We start from the raw sequence: 19282 nt of genomic DNA, 5'->3' as shown, positions 1-19282 counted from the left end.
GTGTGTGTGCTAGCAGCTGTGATTACCTCACGCAGACACTAAAATGACAGAAACTGTTCTGCCTTTAATGTTAAAACGGAGTCAGACAAAGATGGAGAGACTCAAGAAGTGACAACATGTAGAATGCAACAGGACGTCTCTGAATGGTTAGTTGATGAATTTATGTTGCTGATGTGGAGTTAACTATCTTCAATTATGATATTCTGTCATGATAATCTATAAATCGCTCGTATAGGAACTGTTGTGAGATGCACACAGAGTGACTTTCTATTGCATGTGGAAAAAAATGGATGCTAAAGTTTGAGCTGACTCACAAATGTACTCTTATACAACAACTTTTCCTCTTCTCAACATGGACTGCGTGTTCCTGGGGGTGGGTTTATGTACATTTTAGGGTTGGTGATGTCACTAACCCGGGAGGAATGTCGTGTAGTCCCTACCAGCCGTATGTTGTAGTCCTTTTCTTTAAAAGCAAATATCTTCCTTTGCTTTGAACTTTGAGCGTTGTAACTTTGCAGATGTTGTTTATGCTCAAACAGCAACATTACACACTAACTAGAGTTAGAAAAGTGAAATCATACTCAACCATCCCTTTAATAAACAGATTTTCCTGTAGCTCAAACAGTAGAGCGTTGGCGCTTGTAACGCCGAGGTCATGGATTCGATTCCCAGGGAAAGCAAGAACTGATAAGAATGTAAATGTGTAGCTTCAGCTTGAAATACAATTACCGGTAAGTCGCTTTGGATAAAAGCATCTGCCAAATGCATAAATGTAACATGTGGTGTGAATAATTACACTGCAAAATGAATTTGTTACGTAGTATGTTTGTCTTATTTTCCAGTACAAATATCGAAACATGCTTAGATACATTTACTTGAGAAGCAAATATAATTCTTGTTTTCTGAAGAAGAAAAAAAATTATCTAAATAAAATATTTGGGGTCAGAGAATTAATCTTGTTCTCCCTTTGAGTTCAGTTTTATGTTTTTCTGACTCCATTGGCAGATTGTCTTGTTTTAAGTGTAAACTCACTTGATACATTTTTTCAGAAAACAAGACTTAATTATCATCATTTTGCATCTCAAGTAAATGTATCTTGACTTAAGAATGTTTATATATTTGTACTGTAGGTTGCAGTAAACTTGCACTCGAGTGTTTACAATCTGCCTTTTGACCATTCTAATATGCTGCTTAGCTTATGTACAGCAGTCCATAGGAACAGCTGCTAATTCACTGGCCAAAAGCTTAAAAATGCTGCCTTCGGAGGATGCATTCCGAGGTAAGGCATCAGGGCATGTCCGAAAACAATGGTAGCTTCACTTCCTGTCTCCTGAGATACCTTCATCTGGTCGATTTTTGAAGGCAGCTTAGATGTACTGTATCCTTCGCTGCCTTTGATATCCCACAATCCTGTGCTTTCCATTCTGTGACAGTTGAGCTAAATACTTCTGAAAGTTACAGTTGGAGGTCAGTTTGTGTAAATGTACATTTTGACTAACTTTTTCCACTTTTGATGTCATTTCAAGAGATAAATTATGGTATTTACACCCACTCGAGCGATTTGTTTGCTAATCAAAAAGAAGCCATTAAGCATCGTCGAGAGGTTAAAATGAATTGGATTAAACCCGCCAATAGCGCACCAGGTGGATAAGCCAGTTTGTGATTGGTCCCCGCAAAATTAAAACTATGAATGTAAAAGAATGTACAGGTTTCCAGTCTGAGCTGCAGGGCGAAATCAAATCGCCGGCAGATCAGACTGGGTTTGCCCAGTCCACTTTCAACCACTTCCAGAGGTAGTCAAAGACGCATTTAACATACAGTAGCTTTCCTTTCATAGTGTAAATGCTCATGTGGTTGAATGAGTTCAAACAGCCACAAAAGACCGTCTGCTCTCCTACTGGCCTACTGCGTAAACATTATGTGAAGCGCTGAGCGCTTAGCGCTCTAGCCAGACGGGATTTAAACTTTGTCAGCTGAAGACCCAAGTTTGGTTTAAAGACGAAAAAAGTACCCAGCACAATGTTCTCACCATTCCTGATTTCTAACACCCAGTCACAGCGTTCGGCTGGTCTTGTGGCTGTCAGGGCAGAAACAAAAGCTTCTCTCCTCTGTATGTTTTCCTGTTGTCTTTGGCTGTGTTCATATGTAAATTGCGCAAACTTTTTTCATCCATTAGATCGAAAGATCTGAAAAAGCCCATACATATACCCACCCATAGACCTTCACCTTGAAGAAATCAGGACAGAAGTGGTTGAAAGTGGACAAAAGAGACAGAATAAAACACCAGGTGTAAATGGAAATTTGTCTCCATCTACTAGTGATCCGATCGACCAAAACTCATTTTAATACCAGGTGTAAACAGGGCATTGGAAGCGTGAACTGAAATCAGTTTTATGAGGTTCTTGGTGTGCAAACGCTGCATGCAAAGTCATTGCCATTAGGCAGCAAGGCAACAAGTCAGCAGCCTAAGCTTTCGGACGCAGCCACAATCTAGCTGCTATTTTAACAATTAGATCACAAACTAATGTTATTCATCCCAAAGGTTAAGACCCAGAAAGGCTTATAAAAGCCAAAACAAACATTGAAAGGTCATTCTCATTCAAGTGAAAAAGCCAGTATTTTTAAAATAGTACAGCTGTGTGAACAATACTGGGATGGCAACCTTTATTAGTGAGTCATTCTTTCTACTGAGAACAAATAATTCTCAGTGCTGGCTTGCCTGCTGTTGTGGAGGGATTTTTATATAATAAATCTAGAAAATCCTCATTTGACTTCTTTGAACATGGCATATCTGTTCATCCTATCAGCCATTGACTCCAATTACAGCTGATTTAAATATAATGTGGCTAATAAAATGATAGTTTCACAAACACATGCAGTAGCACACACAAAAAGGGGTAAAACAGTCTAATTTAATTCAATGTTTATTTCCGCCACATTTCTTTTCTCTTTCTTCAATTGCCTTCTTTGTGAAGGATACATGAGATTTGGCCAAAATAATGTTGCTGCCTACCTTTTGAAATTGTCATGACATTTGCAGGTGATCCCTTAAAAAAACTGTCCGCTAGGTTTTGCAAACAGCATTCACTCAATTCAATTCAACTCAACAACTCAACAACTCAACTCAACAACTCAACTCAACAACTCAACTCAACAACTCAACTCAACAACTCAACTCAACAACTCAACAACTCAACTCAACAACTCAACTCAACTCAACAACTCAACTCAACTCAACAACTCAACTCAACTCAACAACTCAACTCAACAACTCAACTCAACAACTCAACTCAACTCAACAACTCAACTCAACTCAACAACTCAACTCAACTCAACAACTCAACAACTCAACTCAACTCAACTCAACAACTCAACTCAACTCAACAACTCAACAAGTCAAGTCAAGTCAAGTCAAGAATATTTGTATAGCGCTTTTCACAATACAGATTGTATCAAAGCAGCTTCACAGTAATAAATTAAAATAATAATAAAACGTCCATGTTTGGTAATGCTAATCAATAGTAATATTGATTGATTAATTAAATTGAATATCCCCAACTGAGCAAGCCAAAGGCAACAGTGGCAAGGAAACGAAAAACTCCATCAGGTGACCTAATGGTGACCTAAAACTCCATCAGGTGACCTAATGGAGAAAAAAAAAAAAACCTTGGGAGAACCCAGGCTCAGTCGGGGGCCAGTTCTCCTCTGGCGGTTATGAACTAGAGGCCGGATTTAACTGTAAGATTAAAACATTTATATGAATGCCTGGTTAAAGAGATGCGTCTTTAATCTAGTTTTGAACTGGGAGAGCGACTCTGAGCAACGAACAGTATCAGGAAGGCTATTCCAGAGTTTTGGAGCTAAATGTGAGAATGCTCTCCCTCCTTTGGTGGACTTAGATATCCTAGGTATAACCAAAAGCCTCGAATTTAGCGATCTTAAAGAGCGCGATGGATTATAGGGCGATAGAAGATCCGTTAAATAAACTGGAGCTAAGTCGTTTAGGGCTTTATAAGTCAGTAACAATACCTTATAATTAATACGGAACTTTATAGGTAACCAGTGTAGAGATGATAAGATCGGTGTTATATGATCATATTTTCTTGATCTGGTAAGAACTCTAGCAGCTGCATTTTGGACTAACTGTAGCTTGTTTATTGAGGATGCAGGACAACCAGCTAATAGAGCATTACAGTAATCTAGTCTCGAGGTCATGAATGCATGAACTAACTTTTCTGCATCAGAAACTGACAGCATATTACGTAGCTTAGCAATGTTTCTAAGGTGGAAAAATGCCGTTTTTGTAACATATGAAATATGATTTTTAAAAGACAGGTCGCAGTCTAGTATGACACCCAGGTCTTTTACTGTAGAGGATAAAGTAGCAGGACATCCTACTATGTTAAAGTTGTATTGTGAGAGGTTTTGTGGGCGGTTTTTTGAACCGATGAGTAGTACCTCCGTCTTGTCTGGATTTAATAGAAGAAAATTACGCGTCATCCAATCTTTTATATCTTTAACACACTCTGTCAATTTTGATAATTTAGCGTTTTCATCCGGCCGTGATGAAATATATAATTGAGTGTCATCAGCATAACAATGGAAACTAATTCCATGTTTCCTTATAATATTTCCAAGTGGCAGCATATATATTGAGAATAATAGAGGGCCTAGCACAGATCCCTGCGGCACTCCATAGTTTACTGAAGTTATAATCGATTTTTTTCCATTTAAATGGACAAAATGGTAGCGGTCTGATAAGTATGATCTAAACCAGCTTAATGCTTGTCCTTGAACGCCAGTATAATTTTGTAGTCGATCTAAGAGTATTGTGTGATCTATAGTATCGAACGCAGCACTAAGATCAAGTAAAACTAGTATTGAGATACAGCCTTGGTCTGAAGCTAAAAGTAAATCATTAGTGATTTTAACGAGCGCAGTTTCAGTGCTATGGTGCGGCCTGAATCCAGACTGAAACTTTTCATAGATGTCATTTTCTTGCAAAAAAGAGCTCAGTTGAGCGGACACAACTTTTTCTAATATTTTAGACATAAATGGAAGATTTGAAATGGGTCTATAATTTTGCTAGATTATGTGGGTCTAATTGTGGTTTCTTAATGAGTGGTTTTATAACTGCCAGTTTAAATGTTTTTGGAACGTGACCTAAAGATAGAGACGAGTTAATGATATTGAGTAGAGGCTCTTCCACTACAGGTAACACTTCTTTCAGTAGTTTAGTTGGTATAGGATCTAATAAGCACGTTGTTGTTTTAGATGAAGTGATAAGTTTATTTAGCTCTTTTTGTTCTATAGTTGTAAAGCACTGTAATTGTTCTTGCGGGGTGATAATTGAGGCTGATTTATAAGGCGCGATTGAAGATTGAGTGTTTACAATTGTGGTTCTGATGCTTTCTATTTTCTCAGTGAAGAAGTTCATGAAATCATTACTGCTAAACTGTAACGGGATATTTTGGTCAGGTGACGTTTGTTTATTTATTAGTCTAGCCACGGTGGTAAATAAAAATCTTGGATTATTTTGGTTGTTTTCTATTAGTTTGCGGAGATGCTCAGCCCTTGCCGCTTTTAGGGCCTTTTTATAACGTGACATACTGTCTTTCCACGCGATTCTAAAGACCTCTAAATTAGTTTGTTTCCATTTACGCTCTAATTTACGGGTTTCTCTCTTTAGAACATGCGTAGTATTGTTGTACCATGGTGCTTTACTTTTCTCTCTGACCTTTTTTAATCTAATGGGTGCAACAATATCCAATGTTCTAGAAAGAATGGTGCTCATAGTGCTAGTTACTTCCTCTAATTCGTCTGTTTGTTTGGGTTCAGGCAGTAACTGAGACAAATCAGATAAGCAATTTGAGAAATTATCTATGGTGGATGGAAGGATTGTTCTGCCTGGTCGGTAACGCGGCGCAGTATGACATGGTACTGTAGTCCGTAATATACAAGTTACCAGGAAGTGGTCACTGACACCATCACTTTGTGGAATGATATCTATATCGGTTGGATCGGTTCCATATGATATAATTAAATCGAGTATATGATTAAGACGATGAGTTGGTCCAGTGACGTTTTGCTTGACCCCAAAGGAGTTTAATAAATCTGTGAACGCAGCCCCTAACGCATCATTTGAATTATCTACGTGTATGTTGAAATCTCCAACAATTAATGCTTTATCGACGTTGACCAATAGATCTGAGAGAAAATCTGCAAACTCTTTTAGGAAATCAGCGTAGGGCCCTGGCGGTCTATATACGGTAATAAGGGTGTCACGATTTCGATTTTAAATCGAAATCGATCGAAATTAAGTCACAATCTCGATCATCGAATTAAAAAATGGAATCGTCGATGCTGCCACGCCTCCATGTCACGTTCGGTCGGCTTGTCAAGCAGAAAAAAACGCGTGTTGAAATGCTGCGAGTCACGCACACACCGGACGAGAAGCGCTGCGTCTTTGACAACTCGAGGTATCGCACACACCGGTCGAGAAGCGCCGCGGCGCGTCTATGACAACTCGAGGTATCGCACACACCGGTCGAGAAGCGCCGCGGCGCGTCTATGACAACTCGAGGTATCGCACACACCGGTCGAGAAGCGCCGCGGCGCGTCTATGACAACTCGAGGTATCGCACACACCGGACGCGCACTTTCATGTGGCCTGCAATATTATGTTTAAGGACATTATAGAATTAAGATCATGTGTATGTTATGAGGCTACTGTACAACGTTGCTTAGTCTGCACTTTATCTCAGAGAGCGTCCGTTAACTGAATGTATCCTGAAAATCCGATAACATCAGCAATTTTCATTCAACCAGCTGATTTCTGTAAATGAATGTAAAACATGTATATTGCAGCAAAGTCATAACGACGATTTGAGACGAATAAATGTATATAAAATGTATTCATTTATAATAAATGTAATATAAAACTATGTGAATGGCGCTCTCTGGCGCGGCAGGATTAATTTTGCTGGCGCCGCGGACAGACGGCGAATGGCGCCGCCGGTGTGTGTGTGTGTGTGTGTGTGTTTGTGTGTGTACACTCAGAGAATAAAGTGTTAGAATTTTAAAGACGTGGCTCTGCGCGACGCATAGATTTATCTGTTAAACTGTTTGTTTGTTTGTTTGTTTTGTTGTGAACTTGAATGTCATCTTCTGTGAAGAAGACTGCAGTTACAAAAGAGAAACTAGATCGCAGGTTATTTTGCTTAAGTTTCCAATTGACTGAAGATATAAGTATTGTTACATTATGTTCTTAATAAATATTTTAAATTTGACAATGTAGTGTTGTACATTGCGAACAAAGGTCAGATATTATGCATAAAAGTTTGGTCTAAAAATGGCATAGCAACCTGTGCTTTAAAAAAAAAAGAAGTAAAAACCGAGAATCGAATCGAACTGTGACCTTAGAATCGAAAATGTAATCGAATCGAGGATTTGGAGAATCGTGACACCCCTATACGGTAACCAAGGCTAGAGATAATAGGGATTTTTTCCTTACATCTAAGAGTGTAACATTTAATACAAGTACTTCAAACGAATTAAATTTGTCACCTGTTTTCTGAGTAACATTAAGAATATCTCTATAGATTGTTGCAACACCGCCGCCACGACCAATCAGACGGGGCTCATGCTTATAACAGTATCCTGGTGGAGTGGACTCATTTAGACCGAAATAGTCATTTGGTTTAAGCCAGGTTTCAGTAAGGCAAAGTACATCGATGCTATTATCTGTGACTATTTCATTTACAATAGCTGCTTTAGGTGTGAGTGATCTAATGTTCAGAAGACCTAGCTTTAGAAATTGTTTTTGTTCACTAATAGCGAGATTTTCTGTTTTAATAACAATTAGATTTTTCCTAGATCCTACAGTAGATTTATTATTTGATCTCACTAAACGAGGAATAGACACAGTTTCTATTAAATGTTCTACACTAGTATTTATATCAATTAATTTGGTGCAGCAGAGACTGTGATTTGGATTTTTGGTAACTAGTCAAACGGTCTTTAACGTCTTGGAGATGTTATCGACAGAAGATCCGCTCCATTTCTACTTGGGTGTAAGCCATCAGCGCGGAAGAGCCTAGGACGCTCCCAAAACAGATTCCAATTATTTATAAAGAGCAGTTTCTGCTCATTGCACCATGACATTAACCATTCATTAACCATTCAACAACTCAACTCAACAACTCAACTCAACAACTCAACTCAACAACTCAACAACTCAACAACTCAACAACTCAACAACTCAACAACTCAACTCAACTCAACAACTCAACTCAACAACTCAACTCAACAACTCAACTCAACAACTCAACTCAACAACTCAACTCAACAACTCAACTCAACAACTCAACTCAACAACTCAACTCAACAACTCAACTCAACTCAACAACTCAACTCTGCACCATGACATTAACCATTCATTAACCATTCAACAACTCAACTCAACAACTCAACTCAACTCAACAACTCAACAACTCAACTCAACAACTCAACTCAACTCAACTCAACAACTCAACTCAACTCAACAACTCAACTCAACTCAACTCAACTCAACTCAACTCAACAACTCAACTCAACTACTCAACTAAACTCAACTCAACTCAACTCAACAACTCAACTCAACTCAACAACTCAACTCAACAACTCAACTCAACAACTCAACAACTCAACTCAACAACTCAACTCAACAACTCAACTCAACAACTCAACTCAACAACTCAACTCAACAACTCAACAACTCAACAACTCAACAACTCAACAACTCAACAACTCAACAACTCAACAACTCAACTCAACAACTCAACTCAACAACTCAACTCAACAACTCAACTCAACAACTCAACAACTCAACAACTCAACAACTCAACAACTCAACAACTCAACAACTCAACTACTCAACTCAACAACTCAACTCAACAACTCAACTCAACAACTCAACTCAACAACTCAACTCAACAACTCAACAACCGACTCAACAACCGACTTTATATATAATAAAATCGTGGCTTTAGTGACTGAATTCACTACTCTTCGTACAGTCTTTGAGGACTCTAGATTATGACTTAAGGCTTTGTGCATTGGTGTTCCCTTTCTGCCTGACATCCTGTCTCTCTCTCTCTTGTCTCGGGGAGGGTCACATGATGCAGCTCTACTGGCAAAGACAGTCTCCAGCTGCGGCCCATCTAAAGGCAGTAAACAACGCACAGAGAAAGAGATCTCACAGTCTCTTATAAACCACTCAATGCTCGGTTATTTGATTACACAGTAAGGGATGCTAAATATTCCCTTGTAAGAACAGAGCCTCAGTATGTTTAAATGTGGCCACATTAAACCCTAAGTGCAGAAGGGAAAACAGTGCATTGTTTGCGGCGTGGCTTTATTTCAGGGATGTACAATCCAATTGTTTATGCTAGTACATCACAGCAAAGAATATTATAAATCAACTTTATCTTTGTCAAAATAACGGTACATTTAATAATATTCTGATTAGTATCAAATTGAAAATTAACTTTTAACATACTAGACCTTTCTTTTTCCCACTGCATCTACACTGCATCTACTTGGCAGATTTGGCTGAACGAATGAATCTTTTAAGTGAACCATACAGTTCAGTTCACTACAATGACTCATATTTTCCACTCAAGTCTCTCCCTTGTAGCAGAGAGATGTGGTTGCTTTTTCTACCTTCAAAGATTGACTACAGCGTAAGCAAACAGCCTTATAGTGTTGATTTTAAAGGATATTATTGATTAGAATAGATGAACCTACTGAACATATTTATGACTGAGTTTGTGAAAGTGAAAAAAAAATATACTACAGCAATTGTTACTGAATGAAAAACAAACAAACATTTTTTTGGGTGAATTAATTCAGATAACTTGAATCAATTGCAAGAATAAATGTTCCAACAATTTGCATGCAACTTTGTATGAGCAATTAAAAATATAGTCATAAAGTGCAATTTAAAAACTGAAAGGTGAAATAATGTAGCCTACTTTTTTGGTGAACTGATTCAGAACATTTGAATCTCAATGAGCTTTTTTGGTGAACTGATTCAGAACATTTGAGACTAGTAAAATCTAGCCTCTATTAATGTAGTCTACAGGAAGGTTTATTGAATGAATCAAAGAACGAATCTGAATGAGCTTTTTTGGTGAACTGATTCAGAAGATCGAGTCTAAATCTAAAATCTAGCCTCTTTTTTTGGATCAGCAATTATAAAAATACTAATGAATGTATAAGAAAGAAGCCTACAGGAAGAGTTATTGAACAAATAATAGAATGAATCTGAAAAAGATTCAAAAGAAAAAGATTCAGATTACACTAAAAATATAAAAGTACCTGCATTCATATGACTATATTTAGATCCTTTCACTCACGTCATGTGTAAGGAAACAGCCATGAGTGTAATCAATGTGACCCTGGTCATGGATCAATTACCAGTATCCTGTGATAAATCTGTACAAGATTAACACCTCCCATACACACTGTAGGCATTGACTAACTCTTGAACTTAATGGACTTAGGAGAGACCCACAATCCGATTATGGATGCTTTGCAAGCACCCTATTTTGCAAGGAAATGGCTAATCCACATCCCCACAGGCTCGCTGTCTGTACTTCAGGATCTGACTCTATAGTCTGAGCTTCCTCCTTCCCACACTAAACTGGAGAGAAAGGTCAAAAGTCGGACAGCGGAAAGCATGCTCATATGGGAGAGGCAAATGTTGGCTGTGTCTGTGTGCTACATAACTTCCTGTCAATGAGAGCTAGCATCTTGTATCACTTCATTGAGTAGAGTGTCCTAATTCTTCATGTATGATCTTTACGTGAGGAAAAATGTATGACATTCTCTTTGTTCTCATGGATGATAATGCACTGGACTTGAAGATTACCTGAACACTCTTCTCCTGCATCTAATGGTTCAGTAGCATCTGTGACGTCTGGAGATCCCGAGGCCATGATGTCACAATTGCTGTTGAGGAACAAAAAGGTCTGTCAGATAAATGGTTGGACACTACTACTGAGGTGCAGCTGAATGTGAGGTTTGTGACCTAGAATGGAACCATAAATCTAAATCTCATAACCTACTCTCTAAAAATGCTGGGTTGTTGCAACACGTTCAGGTCAAATATGGACAAATCCAACCTTTTCAATTAAAAAACTGAATCCAATGGTTGGGTTTGTCCATATTTGACCCAAACACGGGTTGAAACAACCCAGCATTTTCAAAGTGTACACACATAAGGAGGACAGTTCATTAAAAATAAAAAATCAGCCATTATTTATTCAATTTCATGATGTTCCAAACCAATATGACCTTTTTTTCTTTTGTCAGAGTCTTATGTGAAGGCGAAAATGTTCCCTACGCAGATTCCACTCATAGTCATGCAAATTTGCTGCAAATTTTCAGAAAGCTGACTTTTGAACGTGACTTCTGTGTAAGCTGTGCTTTTATACATTGCTAAGCTATAGATGATGAATGAAAAAAATGTTGCCCATAAAATTTGGCCTAAATTTAGCTAACCTTAACCAAGAAATGTTGCAGAATTCCTGCTTTCTTCCATTTGACAAAAATAAACTGTTGAGCTGAATACACATTTGTGTGGGAAAGAAAACAAAATACAGTAAAAAAAAAACTTCAGTCCCCATTCAATTTCCTTATTTTTGCCTAAAATTTTATATGGACCACCAATGTTTTACACCCATGTTTAACTTCATATCAATGCACTAAACATGTTATCAACCATTATATATATAGTATTATATAGTATGATATATTATTTTATATAGTATAATATAATAGTATTATTATAATATATATATATATATATATATATATATATATAAATAAAAAATACTATTATACATAATATATATACCGTAATATCAATTTCAATTCAATTATTTTTCTTTTATTAGTTCATTGCAAGCAACTGAAAGTCTAAAAAAAAAAAGAAGAAGAAGATTTGCAATAGGGGTTAAATAATTTTGATTATATAAATATATATATATATATATATACACATTTGCATGCAAACCCAAGAAAATGACTGAACTGGAGGCCATTGCTCATGAAAAATGGGTAAAGATTCCTCGGAAACACTGGTGAGGAGACAGCCGGTGTCTGGTTAGTTATACATCTCGTTTGCAGCAGGTCATAACAGCAAAATGCTATTCTACTAAGTACTAAAGATGCTTGCCAAGTTGCCATGAAGGGATTGAATAATTCGGAGACTGCAGAAGTCATTAAAAGTAGCATTTTCAATTTAAAAAAAACTGTTGAGCTATTTATTTTACTTTTGTTTGATTTGTTCAATGCAAACAGCTGCAAGTCTGTACATTTTGACAATAAACCTGATTTGCAATGGGGGTTGAATAACATATATATATATATATATATATATGAAGTAATTCAAGTAAATAATTAGAGAACATGGAAACTGTTTAGGTCTGTCTTTATTTGTTTGTCTATATTGTCCTTCATAAGAGTGTGTCTACTACACCCAAGGACGCACAGGAGGCGTTGGTGATAAGACTCATTTAACGCCGACTCATTAAGATTACAACACTGGAGCCGAGTCACTCCAGTGGATCCACTATATCTGCAGTACCAGACTTGCTGATACTAACAGTATCAGCAAGACTCCGGACCAGCTGAGGCCTCAGTGTTTGTCCTGACAAGTGACTACAGCCTAATCCTGGATCAGACTCTCCTCTGGAACACCTCCAGCTCTCAAGGAGGAAACTCTCAAACAGTATCAATGACAGACGGCTGAAGCTCCAGTGCTGGAGGAACGGCCCAACAGGATGTGGAGGCAATTTGCAGTCTAGTTTGACATGCATCAGTTTGACAAGGATTATTCCGGTTTAATTAGGGCAGGATATATGATTGCTTGACTGGTTCTCTTCTCTATTAAAAGCAAGCAATATTACAATGATTACAATGGTTTGGTTTTTGTATTAACTCGAAAAGTTATTAACTGGTGAAGTAAATGTACTTATTATAGAGCTAATGAAAGTTATCATGAGCATTGTAATGTTTGAAGCGGATGTCTTAACAAATATTATTTAAAAATGAGCATTTTATTCATAAATCGGTAATTCTGTGGACATACAAACCAGAAGACAGAAAACAATGAATGCAGCGCTGAAAAGGGGCGGGGCTACACAAGGTCTATACGAAGCCTTAGTTTTATATTTTTCATGCCACATAGTTTCAGTTCAATTAAAAGAGATATGCAATGTTTTAATCCAAGTATTTATCTGTAGTACCCATCCTCCTTTTCATCCATACACCAACGTAACCCATCTGGCATTCTGTCATCACTCCCCACCCTTAATTGTACCACTTCCTGTACTCATCCCACCATCCACTTCCTGTACTCATCCCACCATCCACTTCCTGTAATGCTAGGTTCAAGCGGGTTTCTGCTACATTCTTTCAACAATAACAAAAGAGGAAAATGCCAAATACTTTCAACTCAAAACTGCAGCGTTTTGTGCAGGGCGTCTGTTGAGTTCATGACTGTGTGTTGTGATGTGATACTCAGACCTTCAAATGTGTTATCTTTTAAACAGCGCAGAAGACAATCAGAAATAAGAGTTCAAAGGGAACAATGTACTAAAGTATCAGTGAGTTCCATCTGGCTCACACCTTCAACATGTCTGCCAAACACTGCTTAACAACGACACCGAGCAGCTGAGCCAAATCATTCATATTCACCTTCACATTCAACAGCAATAAAACATTTTTACAATCAACATGATCTTGGTCATTTTTCTCCTGTTTAGTGACCAAACCCCTAGCTAGCCCTTAATATTATTTTTGAGAGAGACTCGTACTGAACCTCAGACATGACACTTTTAAAACATTGAATCAGGGCTTGACATTAACTTTTTTGCTCGCCAGCCACTGTGGCTAGTGGTTTTCCAAAGTTACTAGCCTCAACTTTGACATCGATACCATGGGGAAAAAACTGCAATAGATATTTTTAGTATTATCTCATAACTTGGCACCAGGTTTATTAGGCTGCTGTCACTTTAAGACCTGACACACTGATCCATTATACAGTTACACATGCGTTTTCTTTCTCAACTGTTTACGTCCACTTAAAACATATTGACTGTTTACATGATTAATCGCCAAGAACGGCATTTTGGTGCATTTTTTGTGTGTGTTTATTTGACTGTTTAAGTGGAATAAGCAGCAAACAAGAACTCAAATTAGACCCGAGAGCTTTATGTGTCGCACTTTGGGAGTGAGCACAAAATCTGTGGTAATATTTCAGATATTTCAGTATCGGTATCGAAAAATCTATATTTTTGACAACACTACATTTCACTTAGTTTATTATTTCAGATGCCTTTTTAAAAGACTACAATTGAGAAATTTATATAATATATATACAATTCAATGTTAATTTCAAGCCTTGGCTTGAATCGTACATCTGATTGAGGAGAGATAAGAGGCGTATGATAAAACAAGCGTCAATTAAGGAGAAACATGAGACAAACTTTCGATAGGATTTTTTGAAGAAAGTAATATTCTTAAACTAACCTACAACACTTCTGCGCAGGTAAGCACCAGTCACATTTGTAAAAATCTACTTTCACTTATGAAATTTAAACAAGAAGCCAATTTAACGGACTGAGAACATTCATGTTTTGAGCCTCAACATCACATGAGACCAGATAACAGCAGTCATCTAATGAGAAACAATCATTCTTACCACGGCATGCAAGTACTATCCATCCTTCACTGCTTAACAGAAACCAGATTTGCAGTTTCTGGTGATACTTAGTTTGTTAGAAGGGGTTGTACAGATTTGTTGTAATGGTTAAACGAGCTGGTGTGACATCAGAGCACATTGATGACCCGTACGCGAAGTCATCAGATAGCACTCATTCATTTCCTCTCTCTATCTCAGGGAAAGTTCATATAAAGTCTCCTTCGCATTCACAGACGAGTGATTCACAGATAGCTTATGATAGCATATGAGAGAACAAGACAATAAAAGAAGAAAAACCACAGATACAAAGAACAGTCACAGCTAAAGCATAAACACACCATAAAGATGATGAGGATATTCAGAGTCATAATGAAAACATACACTCATACACATGATCATGTCATCCAGTTATTGCCTAAGGGTGAGAATATGAAAGTTATGTGTCTCATTATGATCAGATCAGATCTGTGTGTTTCCTTCGATATTGGGTGTTTAAATGATTGGTTTAGGCAGCTCCACTTCCACAATTTTCACTCCTTTCCCCACAAACATATAGTTAGAGGATTGTATTTTTTGTTTGAAAAAGTACAATAGCAATAGCACTTTTCTGGATTTTTTTAAATTCCAGAACCTTTTTGACCCCTTTCAGGTCAGCATTGTGTGGCTTGTGACAAACTCTGGATGAAGGACCACCTGGGATTGTTCACACAGCTGGGCTTGTGTCTACACCTCTCCTTCACTGACAGTTTTAGGTCACAAAGAAAACAACCCATACAATCAAGTACTGTGGCAGTACCATGGTACAGTGATACTTTGGTAGTTAATTATTACCATACTCTACTCTATGTACCATGATATTTACATAAGGGCATGCAAAGAACAGAACAATCCCAAGTACTTTGGTTAATTTTAGTACTTTTAGCTTGAGAAAGTCTCTAAACCAGTAAAAATGTTGCATTATCAAGAGTTTTGCCACAGACTCAGTATTCGTTTTACAACAAAACGAACAGGCAAGTCCATCTACTGAAGGTAAAGTGTGTAATACTTTCTTCCATCCCAGTGCAAAGGGAACTATTATAAGCCATCTGTAGGTTGGTTCTCCTGAAAAGTGTAAACACAAAACATTGGTCTATTTATTTGAGCATCAACCCAGCAACACTGAGTCAACCAATGGCGTGAGTTTGGGGCGGGACTATCTGTTTGCTGAGCCAATCCCAGAAACACCACATGTTCAGGAAACCTCTTTGAAAACTTTCGTTATGTTGTGCATTTCTGCTTGCTGGTACCAGCGACATTACACACTTCAGCCCTAAAAAATATTTTTTGAATTCAGTTAAGGTGCAGTCACATGTACCCTTCTTCTGTGAATTTTAGTGGGTGAGACTCAATAATTTCAATAGGAATCCATACGACCAGGAATTTCCCGTGAGGGGGAAAGACTTGTCCATGCAGATTTGTAATGACTTTGTTGACCAATAGAGAGGTTGGGGTAACGAAATTTGCCCACGAAATTTCACGGAAACTCTTTACAATAAGGTTTCAAAGTAACTATTTTAGTTAAAGCTGCAGTTGGCAAGATTTGTTTGATCATATTCACTGAAACCAACACTATGCTCCGAAAGAACAACATGAATCAGCCCGTTTTAGAAAAAACCTGCGCTTCTACCTCCACCTAGAGCTTGTTATTTGTTTTGCAAAAATCCACCGCTCCCAATTTTTCTGGTCCAGTCAGCGCAGGGCTGTGTGAGATCTGAAGGCTGATTTATACTTCTGCGTCGGACCTACGCCGGAGCCACTACGCTGTAGGCAACGGGTTGGTTTTCTTTTATACTTCTGCGTCGTTGTCCACGTTGACGCGCAATGCTGAGGGAGCGTGTGAAACCCGAGGGAGGGGTTCTAGCAGACCAATCACAGCTATTGCGTCCGCGTAGAATTGACGCGTGGTTACATTTTTGGAGAGGTGCACGTCAGGGTACGCCAGAGGGTACGCGCGCTACACACAGCCTACGGCGTAGCTACGGCGTGAGTTCGACACAGAAGTATAAAACAGGCTTGACTGTCAATCACAGTTCGTGTACACGCCACAGATCCCCCCTCCCGCACGTTACAATATCACATGCACACGCCTGAAGTTCGCAGTGTGTGTTGGCTCGTACGAAGAGTGATGGCGGAGAGAAAATCTACTAACAAGCTTCCAATCCCTCTGATAACAACCAGTGCTAGGAGGTCCAAAACAACCAAGGAAAAGAAAACACCAGTAGAAGAGTCGGGCGCGTTCACAGAAAATCTGGTGCCCACGCACTGACGAGCACCAACTCGATGGGAGGGTGCTCAGTGATAGTGGGGGAGGGGGCATGAGAGTTGTAAACATTCAAAATTTTGGCTCAGACTTGCCGACTGCAGCTTTAACATAAATTAAAAATTAACTGCACTTCTGCAGCGATTATTAACCTAAATTGTTGTTAATTTGAACATTTACTAATGCATTATTAAAATAAAAAGTATTAGCTGATATTAGTTAATGCACCGTAAACTAAAATTAACAAACAATGAATGAAAGTATTTTTTATTAACTAACAATAACAAAGATGAATAAATATTGGAACAAATGTTTTGTTCATTGTTAGCTCATGTTAGTTAATACATTAACTAATGAAACCTTATTGTAGAGTGTTACCAATTTGGCTAATGTCTTCAATCACCCTTGTTTTCAGCATTTCAAATCTCAATTTGTTCTGTTTTTGGAGCATATATGGCCATTCTACAGAATTGGTTCAAAGTCAGAGTTGGAAACATCTTGGAAAAAAAAGGTGTCTTTTTCCACAAATTTTGTATGTATGCAAATTGTAAAATTTCCAACGTACACATTTCTAGTAACTGTGCAGTTAATTATCATATTGTATTTTCAGAAAGTTTTGGAATATTTTTCCTCTCCCCAAATTTGTCACTACCGAAACGAAATAATAAATAATTTAATAAGGCTTATATTGACCTATTGACAAAAACTCAATTTTATTGAGTAACACTCAACAAACCATGATGTCACAACCATCAATCCTTCATGATGTCACAACGTACAATCCTTCACCACATGTTTCGGTAGTGACAATTTTAGATACTTTTGAGCCTATAGTTCAAAGATGATAACCAGCACATGGTTACCTTGCACAGTTCTGAAGAGTTCTACACACATAAAAACTAGGCTACATTTTATGGTATAACACTCAAAAAAGTTTGCTTAATTGCAGAAAAAAGGTGTTTGGTAGTGATGTTCCTTAAAGTTACAGAGATTTTCAGACTTTTGAACACATTTCCCTCTAAATGGATGGTACCCATCTATAATGAAAGAGAGAGGAATATTTCCTAATCAGAAATGTAGGGCTGTGGTTAAAATCAGTCTCAGCCAATGGACTAAAACACACATTGTTTCTGTGGTGACATGAAAATGCGGGACAATTTTTTTAACATAAAGTTTCATGATTTAAAAATAAAATACATGTTGTTGTTTTTTACAGAAAAAAAAAATATATTTTTAAAAACAACAATAAAAAAAAAAAAAAAAAAACATTTCAATATCATTTTCACAATTTGAAATGTAGGGGTTAGGGTTCTGGACAGCCACCTCCCAATTGAAAGTACCCAATAAATTATGATTTTATATAGGCTATATTAAGCTTACTGATATTTTAAATATCATTGTGGGATTCAACAGATAATAGAAGGATCTTTGTAAACATCTAAAATTTGAATACTTACATGCTTTTCAGTAGTTTGCACCAATTCTGTAAAATGGCCCATATAATTACCTGAATTTAAATTTGTTCACGGCTCCAGACTAACATTTGCGAGCAGTAGCACTGGTGCCACAAGTTCTACAGATGGTGGAGTCAGCATCTGATTCGGTGGCGCATTATTAAGTGCACTAATAATATCATTTTTTTATTTCTTGGATATGCACATTTGACAGTAAAGCACTGAGCTTGAGTTAAAAAGCAGGTCAAATTAACTTCTATTAACAAAAGTAACACGAAAAAAAAAAAAATGTCATAAGGAAAATGTTAACTATATATTTTTTGGTCATCACATTAAAATAACTTTTAAATTGTATAAGATGTAGAGCTTTGAAGTGCTGGAAAATGAGAGAAGCACTTGAAAGTCCTTGAAAAAAAGTGCCTGAATTTCACTCGCAAAAGGTATACGAACCCTGAAATGTATACTGTGAAAACATTCGACTATTTTTACCACAATCCCATGGTTACAGTTAGCATTGCTACATTAAATCCATGGAGAATGTTGGTAATTTGTGGACTGAAAAAAACTTCTATGACATATTTGTTCATGGCACAATGTTTATCCTGGTTTCCGTGTCAAAACTGTTTGATATGATTATGATATCTAAGGTTTATTACAGAGCATTTTGAACCGAATTTGAATGCTTCTCACTAGATCTCCCAGTGTTGTGTAGAATGGTGTCACGTGGTGGTTGCACCAGTGCGACCTCTAAAATAATTTAGTTGCATCGGCCCTGTTACA

At 37.6% G+C, this 19282-nt stretch overlaps 1 protein-coding gene across 7 annotated transcripts in view; it reads right to left on the bottom strand.

Moving 5' to 3' along the window:
* The window catches only part of LOC307008536 (uncharacterized protein), a gene marked incomplete at its 5' end in the record, with an annotated part of 52999 nt that overhangs the window by 21864 nt on the left and 11853 nt on the right, over positions 1-19282 (bottom strand). For 6 of the 7 annotated variants that reach the window (XM_079631379.1, XM_079631382.1, XM_079631377.1 and 3 more), the window contains one exon: positions 10913-10992. In XM_079631379.1, the coding sequence (XP_079487505.1) occupies positions 10913-10992 (80 nt within the window). Of the gene's footprint in view, positions 1-10912; positions 10993-14749; positions 14773-19282 lie in introns of those variants that run through there. The other variant, XM_079631381.1, reaches the window with a different exon arrangement.

Source organism: Phoxinus phoxinus, assembly GCF_949152265.1.
Source record: "Phoxinus phoxinus genome assembly, chromosome: 12".
NCBI classification, from domain to species: Eukaryota; Metazoa; Chordata; class Actinopteri; order Cypriniformes; family Leuciscidae; genus Phoxinus; species Phoxinus phoxinus.
This window is presented reverse-complemented; position numbering and strand designations above follow the sequence as displayed.